The 13,267-nt window shown below is 37.8% G+C and overlaps 2 protein-coding genes across 3 annotated transcripts; one reads left to right on the top strand and one right to left on the bottom strand.

Moving 5' to 3' along the window:
• Positions 1-232: 232 nt before the first annotated feature.
• Positions 233-8,141, bottom strand: AGY1 (Albino or Glassy Yellow 1). 2 transcript variants are annotated; one of them, XM_089068384.1, is made up of 19 exons: positions 7,711-8,141; positions 7,290-7,569; positions 6,486-6,588; positions 6,214-6,394; positions 5,709-5,927; positions 4,735-4,848; positions 4,517-4,630; positions 4,151-4,318; positions 3,901-4,076; positions 3,149-3,215; positions 2,919-3,065; positions 2,745-2,840; positions 2,314-2,382; positions 2,085-2,186; positions 1,747-1,998; positions 1,586-1,653; positions 1,008-1,125; positions 603-842; positions 233-512 (listed from the first exon to the last, which is right to left on the bottom strand). In XM_089068384.1, the coding sequence occupies exons 1-19, from the start codon at positions 8,092-8,094 to the stop codon at positions 345-347; spliced, it is 3,066 nt and encodes a 1,021-aa protein (XP_088924510.1). In that variant the 5' UTR covers positions 8,095-8,141; the 3' UTR covers positions 233-344. The 2 variants fall into 2 exon arrangements, with proteins under 2 accessions (XP_088924510.1, XP_088924511.1); XM_089068385.1 differs by lacking the exon at positions 7,711-8,141 and having other exon boundaries at positions 7,306-7,472.
• Positions 8,142-9,479: 1,338 nt separating this feature from the next.
• LCD (Pyridoxal phosphate (PLP)-dependent transferases superfamily protein) lies at positions 9,480-12,875 on the top strand. The gene is made up of 2 exons (XM_048115338.2): positions 9,480-10,979; positions 12,528-12,875. The coding sequence occupies exon 1, from the start codon at positions 9,617-9,619 to the stop codon at positions 10,970-10,972; it is 1,356 nt and encodes a 451-aa protein (XP_047971295.1). The 5' UTR covers positions 9,480-9,616; the 3' UTR covers positions 10,973-10,979; positions 12,528-12,875.
• Positions 12,876-13,267: the final 392 nt, after the last annotated feature.

Raw genomic sequence — 13,267 nt, 5'->3', positions numbered from 1 at the left:
GTATTCAACAATGCTCATGAAGATTCAATAATATGCACATTTAATTGAAACAATATATTATTATAGTAATTTTATCTATAATAAATTGATAAATTCTTCTAGATATAAAATATTTCACATAAGTACCCTCAAAATAAATCTATAAGAGGTAGATATAGATATCTTTCTCAACAATCCCCAAGATTCATGTTTAACTAGAAGAAAGGTCACCAACCAAGATTGAATATAGTGATAGCCATACAACTTCAAAATCCATTTCCATTTAAACAATAGTGATACAACTTACAAAATTCAAAAAATACAATCTATTTACAACTAATGGGCATTTTCTGGTGAAGAAGTTATCACTTGCTTGCCTCCTGACTAACAGCTGATGAAGATGATACGGTAGAGGTTGCTGAATCAAGATTGTTACTGTCACTTACTTTTCCATTTCCATTTCCATTAGCATCAATTTTACCTTCTCTTTGACGCTCTCGATTCTTTTGCTCCTTCACCAAGACGGGTTGGAACTGATAAACATGAAGCAGTGCAGTTAAAGTCTGGGAACGAGGAAGTAAATCGAATCATCACTTGGACAGAATATGAAGATTCAACAATACCTGGTAAATAGAATATATGACATTCCTTCTTATTCGAGCCATCATATCTACGAAGAGATTGTAGCCTTCCAGCTTGTACTCGATGAGTGGATCCCTCTGTGCATACCCCCGTAAACTTACAGCTTGCTGAACAAATTTTATAGCCTGCAAGTGCTCCTTCCATAATCGATCAATGTTGGTCAATACTAGGAACTTTTCTGCTTCTTTCATTAAACCTGGAGCCTCTTTCTCCACTATTTCCTGTAACAAGAGAGGAAGATATCACATAAAATACAGAAAAATCCGACATCATCAAATAGACATTTTGAACATCCTGTCTTCACAGTGAGATCCAATCAAAGCTCTTTGTTATCATATAAAGTATTCTCCATATAGTTTAGTATAAAATGATTGCAGAAAACTAACCCGTTTCTGAAGATATGCCTCACGCCCACGAAGGTGAAGATAATCTCTCAGTCCTTCGTAGCTGGAGCTTTTACTTTCCATCAACTCCGGGGTCAAATCATTCAAAAGAAAGCAATACCTATAAATAACAGGTCAGGGTATAGAAGTAACCTGCTTAAGCTAAAGGATTCTGTTGACAGTATTAATCAGAACTAGAAACATACACATCCACTGCTATTAAAGATTTCTGTTCAAAATTGTATTTTCTTGGACATCTTGAAAACAGCTTTCCCAATTTTACCCCTCACTTTTGAAACATGATTTGACATTCATAGTGAAAAGAGTCTCACAAATTCTCAATCAAATTTTACTTGCATAAATCAGTGTCTCAACAATTTTCTAAACATGATTCGACAGTAAGTCAAATTTTCTTCCCAAATCTACAAAGGCTTTCAAAGAAATTCCTGAAGCATATGATAACATGACAATACATGTACTGAACAAACAAGGAATCTTGTCAGCCTCATTGGCTAAGACCAAAATTTCAATGACATACTAAGTTCACTTCACATACTTGCAGGATAAATTATTCCACTTACTGCTGAAGTTTTGATATAAGCTTCTCAAAGTCCCAGCTTTCTCTAGGAGCATCAGTACCAATATTTGCCTAGATAATTGAAGATAATCAAACAAATATCATAAAGATGGAAACAGAAAGCAAAAGAGAAAGTAAGTAATTCCAGTGTGTTCAAATGTCTACCTCTAGTATATCATCCATTGTTAGTTCAGCATATTCAATCAGGAGAGCTTGGAGGTCATCAGACTCCAAGGCTCGTCTCCTCTCAGTATAAACTCGATCTCTTTGGCTGTTTAAAACCTCATCATATTCGAATAATTGTTTTCTAATGTCGAAAAAGTAATTCTCTACTTTTCTCTGAGCTTCATCTAGTGCTTTTGTCAGCATCTTGGATTCAATTGGTAGGTCTTCAACTCTAAAAGCTCTCATCAAACCCTGAAATCACAATTTTACTCACATCTGAACTACCACGTCCTAATTAATCCTAATAAACAAGGACAAAATGCTGGAGCGAGAAAAACCTGAATCCTATCTCCACCAAATATGCGAAAGATGTTGTCTTCCAGACTAAGAAAGAATCGGGAACTTCCAGGGTCACCCTGTCTGCCACTACGGCCGCGCAGCTGAATAGCGGGAAGCAGTAAAAAAAAGGAATTAAAAGTAGATTAAACAGCAAAACTTATATAAAAATAGTAAGGTCCTATCATTAAAGAGGCACTGGATCCCTGAACCTGAAAATTAAAGTCATACCTGATTATCAATGCGGCGAGACTCGTGACGCTCTGTACCTACAACATGAAGCCCACCGGCTGCTACAACCTAAAAAGGCATTAAGATATACAATAAAAGTTGTTTATCAAATGAAAATTAGTAGTGACGACGTAATGCTGTGTGGGAATAAGGTAAGCAGCTCCTACCCTTTTGCCCCATCCCCTCCCTCCTAGTTTTTGCTTTATTGCATTGAATGAATTCTTGATATGTTTATTACATGGATCAGATACAGATTGGATGGATAAAGTTACATGTTTACTACTTCAATTTTTGAAGCAGAATGGTCACATATATTTAAGCTATGTGTTAGGGTGGGTTGGCTACTAAAAACAAAATAGAAAAAATCCTATTTCTGTGGGAGATCCAGGAAAACCCATCAGCCGAATAATAAGCACATGGATCAAGTTTACCTTCTTCCTTTCTTCCTGCGTGTAAATCTTATATTCTTTCACAATCTCCAGAAATGCGCCCCGCAGCTTTGAGATGACTTCATCTTGAGCAGGACCCTGGATATTGAAGTTTTATAGACAATGTATTCTATGAGCAAATGCATATTTTTCAACTCTATGAAGCCTGAATTTCACCTTTTCACAAGAATATGACAGTCTCTCTTCTGCTTCAAGCTCAGCTATTGACCTTTGGCCCCAGGTTTTGACAGCCAACTCTACAGCTTCCTCTGCCAACTTGGTGTTCTCCTTGGAAAGTGTGCACGGAAACAGGTTCTCATTAACCTGGAGTTTGATTCAGTTATGGCAAGGCAATAGGCAAAAAGAAGCTGGAAGAAGAGAAATAAGATGAAGTAGACATTTCACACCTTCCATGTTTTCTTTGGAACAGCCTTCTTTACAGAAACAAAAACTCCTTCAGCTGGTTTTACAACTCTGCATCAGTTCAAAATCAAAATTCAACAATGGCAACTATATAACCAGTGCTCAATGTCTATCACATCATCAAATTGATTGCCATCACCGTAATGCACATGCATGTGGATACACAAGTAAGTTTATCTTGTATATCAGTTATTTTAACCTCACTATCCAAACAAGCTGTTGAGTACTTAGAGAACCATTGTACATGTTGCCAGGAAGGCAATGCGTTACCATTGAGTAGAAAGTGCTGAAAGATTTTTTGGCCAAAAGAAGTGTTCTCTACAAAAGAATGTTAAGAGTGCATGTCCTTATGATCTAAAAGTGAAATAGCAAATTCAGGAAGAAAAGGTGTGTATGCATAATATACATCAAAAGAGGATGTGATTCCCTGTCCATGCCCGATTAATAGGAAATACCCCCACACAGTGAAAAACCGTTGAACTGAAAGGCAACCCTTACTGAATTAGCTGATAGATATTTAACTATAAGCAGTCTCCTTTATTAGAAAATAACTCCTCTAGGACCTCTACTCATGAATTCAAACTGTATTAGTAAATTCAGATCAAGAGATTGTAACTGCAGTATACCAGACAGCAAGAGAGAAGATATTCTCCTTAAACGGTGTATATGACAAGCACCCACACACGCAAATACTCCATTAACATTTTATTTCAAGTGGTTGATGTTGAGAAAATACCTTGGCATCAATATCTCACGCAACTTTAACCTTGCCATGAATTCTGCATTACCACCAAGTATTATATCAGTACCACGACCAGCCATGTTTGTTGCAATGGTAACTGCCCCTAGACGACCACTCTGAGCCACAATTTCAGCTTCTCTTTCCACATTTTCTGGTTTTGCATTCAGAACCTTTAAAAAATACGACATCAGATAAGACAATCCCCATAAAAAGTGTTGTAACAAAATACAGTTCATTAAATAACCTCATGTGGAAGTCCAGCTTCACGAAGCTGTTTAGACAATGCATCACTCTGCTCAACACTGGTAGTGCCGACCAGAACAGGTCGGCCTGTTTTATTCATCCGAGATATCTCCACCACAACAGAACGCCATTTTCCTGTAGTTGCTCTGAAAACTACATCTGATTCATCCTTCATCATGTGTGAGGAGGGGGGTAAGTTAATAGGTGTCCTTCATATAAAGCATCAGTTAAGAAGAAAATCACAAGTGAAAGTTGGCAAAAACCCGTTATCAAATTCATCCAGGATTTCTCAATCTAAACCAAAGGTGTGCAAGGAAACATGAATTGACAGCAATTTCATGATGGGAAGGCATGCGTAAAAGGGAACCTTTCTTATCATGGGCTTGTTTGTCGGAACAATTGTCACTTTGAGTTTGTATATGCTCTCAAATTCTGCACTCTCAGTAGCAGCAGTACCAGTCATGCCACAGAGTTTTGGAAACTGAATCAACCATCATAAGAACATCATATAAAGCACCGTAGACAGATATACTCCATAGTAGATATATAAACCACAAAAGTGTGTTTAGAAGAGAATACACAAACCTGGAGAAAGAAGTTTTGGTAACTAATTGAAGCTAAGGTCACAGTTTCATTTTGTATGGGCAACCCTTCTTTTGCTTCAACTGCTTGGTGAAGTCCATCACTCCAGCGTCTCCCCTGTGAACAAATGTAATTAATTCTACCCTTAACTCTCAAAGAAAATGAAGCTACAGAAACAGGAATACTCATACAAATTTAATATGGAAGAAAATTCATATGATTTGACCATGAAACGTAATGGAGACACCACCATAAAGAAAAATTGGTTTGAATACACATATTGGTTAGTAATCTAGATTGGTCACTTTCAGTAAAGTCTCAAAAGTTTAACTAATAAGATGACTTGAACAAACAGGGAAACTGTAATGTAAATCAATGAACTAAAAAGCAATGTAAACCCCTCACTCAAAAAAAATTAGAGAATCTAATATATGCCTATCAGATCATAGTCAGTGAAATTGCAATTGCGCCAGAAAACAGCTTGGAGCCTGGGCTCATACAGGACCACTAAATTTCCACCGAATAGTACTCCTTGCGTCCCATTATTCATGAGTTGTATTTCTTTTTAGGACGTGCCATATAAAATGACACCCTTTCCTTTTTACGCCACGTTACACCATTTTCAACTCCCCTAAATACCCATACCTAAAAGAAATGTGCCATAGTGGGAGTAATAATCATGATATATAAACTCAAGGTTTGCAGACTTGTAGTTTATCCAAAAAATACATGCAAACCATAAAAATGAGCAAGAAAGACTGAGACATCAATAATGAAACTAGACAGCTCATGGTGAAATGGTTGTGGAAGAGAGGGGTAGAGGGTAGGAAATATTCATTTTTACATAAGGTATAGTTTCTCCTGCACCCATGAACCGTCCTATTGTTAGGAAGATACAGCTATTTGTGTCAATAATGGAGATGGGTTTTTCTTTCAAATTTTCTTTTAGGGTATTCCAGATGTAGTTAGGGGGTCACCTGCATTACTCGCCCAGTAAATTCATCCACTATAAGAACCTCTTTGCCTCTGATAATGTAGTTCACATCTCTGAGAAAAAGTTCCTTGGCTTTTATTGCATTTAATATGTATGATGCCCACTGCTCTCTTGGATCATATAAATCTTTTACATTCAGAATTTCCTCAGTATCTGCATAACCTTGTTCTGTAAGTAAAACTGATTTCTGTTTCTCATCAACCTGCATGTTTCACACAATCTCAGTAAGAAATCTCAGTAAGAAAGGCGCTATATTTGTTGCCAATTACAACAAAAATAGAATAGTATCCGTATCATATGAGACTATGAGTGTATAATCATGCAAGCTACAAGAGGTTTCAGTATTTTTGGGTAGCAACATGCTCAACACAGCTGAAAATATATTATTTTACCAGAATTATGTATTACAAAAACAAAACCCAAGAATGCTCTTTTTTACCAAATAAACATGTCAAAAACTATCATTAGGAGATGAGAAATTTTCTTACAGTATAATGTATATCTCGTTCAAAAGCAGAGGCTATCTTAGCAGCTTTGTAGTAACGGTCACTTGGTTTTTCTGCTGGACCTGATATGATGAGAGGTGTCCTTGCTTCATCGATGAGAATAGAATCAACCTCATCAATCACACAGTAATTAAAACGTCTCAGGACAAGTTCATCGACACTCTGTAAGATAACATCAATAATTTCAGACAATCATGTGTTTTTTAGCACAACTTGAATTAGCATAAATGGATTACAAAGAAGGATAACTTTCCGTGGCAAGATTATCTCTTAAGTAGTCAAAGCCCAGTTCACTGTTTGTGACATACGTGATGTCGCATAAATAGTTTTCCCTCCTTTGTTCGCTTGTCATATTTTCTGCCATCATTAGCTGAATGTCAGAATCTGGACATATCTATTTATTGGAGTTGGAATAAAAATTAAAGCTCCATGATAACTTTTCTACGACAAAATAAGTAGAATTTTACATCCAGAGCATACATCCTCATACCAACCTTCTAAAAGTGGCATAAAAATTAAAAACTAAAGAAGATAACATTGGTGCATGCCTTTTAAAAAGGGACCTAAAAAGAAAAGCAGAAAAGAAAAGAAGCATATGAGATATAAAGGGAAGATCACAATTTTATAAGCATGTAAGATACAATGTAAATTTTTCCTTCGAAGCACATACTCACCATGATTTGCAAAATGAATTGCTATGATCCTTAATGCTAACGGGCATAGTTTCCATGTTCATTAAATTCACCGCATACAGAAAAGATTGCTGTCAATTACTATAATTTCTTATAACAAATAGTGTCTGCATTACCAATAAAAGTTTGGGCACCAATCACAAAACCCGCATGGTTTCAGACAAGTTAAGCAGAACATACTACTAAGTTACTAACATTGCTCCGGTTTTGTGAGTTAAATTGAGAAGTAAGCTATATAAAAGGTCTGTCTTGCTAACGAGTAAAATTACTAATGTTTGAAGCAAAATTCTAAGTGACAGAAATACTGAATGCAAATGGATAAAGTTTAAGCATCGATCAGAAGTAATGTGTAAACAAGTGACGTACGCTGAATTAAGCCAACCTTCAATCCAAGGAAACGTGGAACTTGACCAACCCATTCGCAATCTCTTCTAGCCAAATAGTCATTAACAGTAACAACATGAACACCTTTCCCAGCCAAAGCATTAAGGAAAGCAGGCAATATGGCAACAAGCGTCTTTCCTTCTCCAGTTTTCATTTCAGCAATTTCTCCTTTGTGAAGAACCATACCTCCGATCAATTGAACATCGAAGGGGCGGAGACCTAGAACCCTCTTAGAAGCTTCTCTCACCACCGCAAATGCTTCCTGCAGGGAACCAAATCATTTGAATCATAGTAAAGCAGAAGCAGCGGAGACTGGGGGCTATGCATTTCAACATAAATGCCAAACAAAATTGACAGCCAGTGATCAATTTAGAGCTGAGAATAGAAATGGAAGTGAACATACAGGTAAAAGAGAATCCAAAGAATCACAGCGTGCGGCGCGCTGTTGCAAGACGGAAGTCCTTTCCCTCAATTCGGTATCGGAGAGAGACGAAATCTCAGACTCCATCTTATTGATGAGTGCTACTGTGCTAGCATAGAGCTGCCTGGTCGACTCTCCGGTGTCCACGCCGCCTCCGAATATGCCTCCGAGCAGTCCGCCCAATGCCGCCCTAGGGCTTGGGGAATACCTCCTTCCGCTCACGCCCCTTGCTCTAGCTCTGGGGGTTTTAGCTGGAACATCGAACACTAACCAATTGGTAGCTTTTGAGACGGAGAACTTGGAAGAGAGTGCGGTGGCGGCGACCGAGGGGCGGTGGCCGGCGGCGAGGCGCGGTGCAACTGCCATAACTGCTGCTGATTAGCAATGGCAGGGGACAGGTACGGATTTGTGAGAAGGATGAGGTCTAAGTTTTAAGCAACCGATAAGGCCACGTCATCTGTCATCACAATTATCAATTATCCACAAATCATAATATTAATCTCTATAACCAAATAAAAAATAAATTGTGCCTAGACAATAGTAATAGATGGATATTCGTAAAAAACATATTAATCATTAATTTCGCTACTAATTTTAGTACTATGAAACTTATAAAAGATGATAGCACGCAAATTAGTAAAATTCAATCAAATTCTGGTTTTTTACACCAATTCAAATACCTACCTTATGATTATTGAACTTTCAATTAATAACAGTTTGGATTCCAAATGAGCCTCCATTTTTTAGGATAAAAGTGCAGTCTTCCAACTTCAAATTCACGAATAGTGAATATTTTCTTATTGAATTTTTTTTACTACTTTGGAGTTTGGATGTATCATAATTTGGTGGAGGAGTGACCATTTTAGATCGGCTATAAATATTTTCTTTATTTTAATATCTGCGTGCATAGAGTAGGTATATAAATTCTATTGATTCGTAAATTAAAAGGTAAGTAAATAAGTCAGAAATCTGTCTAATTCCTAGTCCTAAGAGCTCGTTTGATAAGAAAGATGAGATATAACAAGATTTGTTAAATAAGATAAAAAATGCGGGCTTCATGTCAAGATAAGCTCGGATGGAGGTTTTTTCGTTGTTGTTTGGTAGACAAGAAATAATCTAGATTTTGTATTAATAAATCATAATAAATGAGGTAGAAATGCCTTTCGACCAAATTTGTGAGATACATATCTTTGTATTTTAAGGAAAAATTTGCAGGCTCGGATGGGCCATAGATAAAACCACGGGCTGACATAATAAGTTAACTATGATATCAAACACTTAGAAATAGTCATATAAATATCTATATTTAGGCATTACTAACTTATCAAACGGATCTTTATAGGGAGTATTAGAAAAGTAAATATAATTATCAATAAATCGAAAATATGTCTAATCCCTCGTCTTGTGATATGTAAAAAGTAAACTGTAACACATACATCCACCCAATATTTTAGAGAGCCACACAAACACAACTTCAACTTCAACTCTTGTGAAATCAGATCAAATACGAAAGGAAATTAGTTTATCAAACTATGGGCGTTGTTAACAAAAAATGCGAGTTTCGTTTGAAAAGTCAGATTAAAGTTAAAAATTAAATAAATATAAAACAAGTTATCCAAATTCCAATGGATATATAAAATCAACAAAATTCATTAATCTACAATTAACAATACTCCATCTGGTGCTCGACAGCACGAATTAACCACTAAAAAATTTGTTGAAATTAAATAAAGAAAAAAGGAGCCATCAAATATGCGACAGGCGGAGGGTTTTAGAGTAACGAAGGCACATAGGATAAGGGAAACGGTTAATGGAAAGCAGAGTTTCCCCAATTTAGTGAAAGTCGCCCCTCCCAAACCCTAGTTCAATCATCCCTCCTTCGCCGCCGATGGCTGCACTCGAAGACCCTCGCCCCGCCGTCAACGGCGCCGCCCCCCACGTATCCAAGAAGCCCAAGCTTTCTTTTATTACGGAATCGGAACTCCGCGACGAATTCGCCCACCACCAGCCCGGAATCGCGCGCCTCAACAACGGCAGTTTCGGGAGCTGCCCCTCCTCCATCATCGCCGCTCAGAGAAGGTGGCAGTTTCGGTTCCTCCGCCAGCCCGACGACTTTTTCTTTAATCAACTGCAGCCTCAAATAATTCAATCCCGCGCTGTTATTAAGGATCTCATCAACGCCGACCATGTCGATGAGGTGGCCATCGTCGACAACGCCACCACAGCTGCCGCCATTGTTCTTCAGCACGTCGGCTGGGCATTCGCCGAAGGCCGTTTTCAGAAGGGTGACGCTGTTGTCATGCTCCACTGTGCTTTTCAGGCTGTTAAGAAGTCAATTGAGGCCTATGTTACTAGGGCTGGGGGGTCTGTCATTGTGGTTAACCTGCCTTTTCCCGTCAATTCGAATGAGGAGATCATAGCTGAGTTTCGGAAAGGCTTGGCTAGAGGTAAGGCAAATGGCAAGAAAGTGCGATTGGCGATAATTGATCATATAACCTCAATGCCTTGTGTTGTGATTCCTGCACGCGAGCTCGTTAGGATTTGTAGAGAGGAGGGCGTGGAGCGCGTCTTTGTAGACGCTGCTCATGCCATAGGAAACATTCATGTTGATGTGAAGGATATTGGGGCTGATTTTTATGTCAGCAATTTGCACAAGTGGTTTTTCTGCCCTCCATCTGTTGCATTTTTGTATTGCCGGAAATCCCCAGTATCACCTGATTTGCACCATCCTGTTGTTTCACATGAATATGGGAACGGTCTAGCTATAGAGAGTGCGTGGATTGGGACACGAGACTACAGCTCTCAGCTGGTTATTCCTGAAGTTTTGGAATTCACTAGACGGTTTGAAGGTGGCCTTGAGGGAATTCGGAATAGAAACCATGATAAGGCGGTGGAAATGGCCCAAATGTTGGCTAAGGCATGGGGCACGAATCTTGGTTCGCCTCCTGAGATGTGTCCGAGCATGGCTATGATTGGGTTGCCTTCTAAATTGGGGGTTTTGACCGATGATGATGCGCTGAAGTTGAGATCACACTTGAGAGACCACTTTCTGGTGGAAGTTCCCATTCATTGTGAGGTGCCAAGAGATGGGGAGACCAGAGCCATGGATGCAGATGGTTGCATAACTGGATATGTCAGGATCTCTCACCAAGTGTACAATACTCTTGATGAATATATCAGACTGAGAGATGCAATTATTCAACTTACCCAAAATGGAGTGACCTGGAAGACGATTCAAAGCTAATGATGAGGTTCTTGACTTACCCTACCTTTTGAATAATGCTATGACCAAAAATCTGTAGTTTAATGTCTCTTTCAACAATCGATTTGTTAGTTGATACTTGTCTATCATGTTTTGAGTGAAAGCAGATGGTTAGAAAAAAAAGAGCAGAGCATTTGTTATTGGTTCCATCTCACATAAATAGGTGTTGGCCGAAATAGTGATTGATGAATACCAAGCACCTTAAGATATATGCCCCTTGCAGACACTAGCTTAAGCTTAACACCCTTCTTCGAAAACCTTATTTGAAAATTTAGTGCATGCTAATGTATCATAATCAGCGGGCGGATAGGCTATTTCTGCTCGTTAGTTTGCAAGGGTGAATAAAAATGAAGCATTCTCGTGCAAGTTCATTAGGAATAAACTGATATACTTTATAAGGCATATCAATATAGAAACTGAAGTCCCAGCAGTGTTTGGTTGTTCTTGTATTGTGCAGATAATTCTATATGGATACTTTAAAAAGCTCTGTTTGTGGACATTAAGTTCGTCACTTTGCAGGAATGCTTTAGAAAAATTGAATATAACCTGATACCTAGTTGTCATATGGCATACTTATATGGAGTTACTAGAAGAAATCATGTCTGGGATGAATCCTTATGCCGATAACATCCCCCTTGATGCCATTTTTGTTGCTACCCATAAAAAGTAGGACTGAGTCATGTCTAGAACTTCATTGGAGAAGGACTTATGTGAAATCACGTAGTATACTATTATATTCCCTTTAGGTTCTCCATGTCTACTTCACCAATAAAATTTGATACTAGTATACTCCCTTCGTCCCAACTAAGATGATTCACTTTTCTTTTTGGTTTGTCTCATCTAAGATGACCCGTTACTAAAAATAGAAACACATCTATCACTACTTTATTCTCTCTTCACTTAACCCACAAAATAACACTGCATAAAATCTCGTGCCGCCCAAGGAATGAGTCATCTTCCTTGGCACGGACGGAGTAGTAATTTATGTCTGTTTCTTTTCAAATACCAGTTGCTTGCACTAGATTGTCTTCTGAAACACACAGTTGTCATAGTGTATATATGGAGTATTATTAGGTCACTTAGTTGGTCAATAATAGATAGTGATCTCCTAACATTATCAGTACTCGTAATCTTGTATTTTCAGATCAGAAGAGTTTAACTAAAATTCAAATAAAAAAGATTAAAACTTATGCTTCCAAAATTGAATCTCGTCATACAAAAGCCTCGTAACCCTCCAAGTATTGTTTTTCATCCTCCTGTGGCTTCCCCTGTTTCTCCATGAAGTAAAATGCATGTGATAGAGATAAAGCTGGCAAAAAGGACCTTACCTCGTGTGAAGTGATGATTTCACGAGGTCTTGGGTTATGTGTTCAATATTTGGTTCCATAATTCTGATTTCTCAATGAATAGTTGCTAGCTCGCATCATTAAAAATGGACAGGAATGGCTGCTAATTTCGTATCTGAGACGATTCCATGAATCTAAATGGTTTCTGATTTTCAGAAATATGTTGTTACTAAGCAAACTAACTGGTGCAGGTTTTAGAGAGAAGAGTGGAGAGACCGGGATGAATAAACTGCATGTGGCATGCTCTCGTATGTGTGAATTTACCCTGAGGACTGAGGAGTGACGAATTCGGAGAATGCTGCTGATTAGCCAAGCAGAGACTGTCATGTACGCAATGAAAGCGTTGAGATTCTCTTATTTGAGACATGAGAGTTAACAACTAGTAGAAGCTAACATCCTACTTCATGTATCAGACTGACCAATAAATTTGTAACTATTTGTGAGTATGTTGTCTTTGAAAATCTAGCCGTGAAGATGACTCTCTGGTCGTAGCTTTTATGCCTTTTAATTGAAAGAATGTCTGAGTTAGCAAATGATAATATGATATGGTACTGCTATTCGGATGAAGTTTTAAAGTATCCAAATCATATTAGTATCGTTTACGGAATTGAAATGGAATTAGAATTTTACGGAATTGAATTCTAAATCCTTTGTTTGGTAAAATGATATTATCATAATTTATATGGAGTGTCGACTGTGTATGTATGTGAGGTGTGTGTGTGTACAGTGTGTGTTTTTTGTGTGTAGTGTGTGTAATGTGTGAAGGTGATCAATATTAAAACTATTTGGAATTCTAATTATCTACTTTGATATGAAATTTAAATTGTTGAATTAGAACTTAAATATTTTGTGGTACCAAACATTGAATATTGATTGAAGGCTTCAATTCCATGATATTAAATGGAGCCTTATTGTTTCAAATAAATAGGTA

The sequence above is a fragment of the Salvia hispanica genome, chromosome 3, assembly GCF_029641045.1.
Source record: "Salvia hispanica isolate PSC_SH4W2 chromosome 3, Shi_PSC_v1, whole genome shotgun sequence".
In the NCBI taxonomy this organism is placed as follows: domain Eukaryota; kingdom Viridiplantae; phylum Streptophyta; class Magnoliopsida; order Lamiales; family Lamiaceae; genus Salvia; species Salvia hispanica.
The sequence above is the reverse complement of the archived record's forward strand: the minus strand, read 5'-3'. Positions and strand labels throughout refer to the sequence as shown.

Excerpts from the sequence above, each read along its gene's own strand:
- LCD (XM_048115338.2), top strand. The coding sequence starts at position 9,617 with ATGGCTGCACTCGAAGACCCTCGCCCCGCCGTCAACGGCGCCGCCCCC.
- AGY1 (XM_089068384.1), bottom strand. The coding sequence starts at position 8,094 with ATGGCAGTTGCACCGCGCCTCGCCGCCGGCCACCGCCCCTCGGTCGCC. Across the intron at positions 2,841-2,918 it reads TGTCATATTCTTGTGAAAAG|GGTCCTGCTCAAGATGAAGT; the intron begins GTGAAATTCAGG and ends TTCAATATCCAG. Across the intron at positions 2,187-2,313 it reads CTCGCCGCATTGATAATCAG|CTGCGCGGCCGTAGTGGCAG; the intron begins GTATGACTTTAA and ends CCCGCTATTCAG.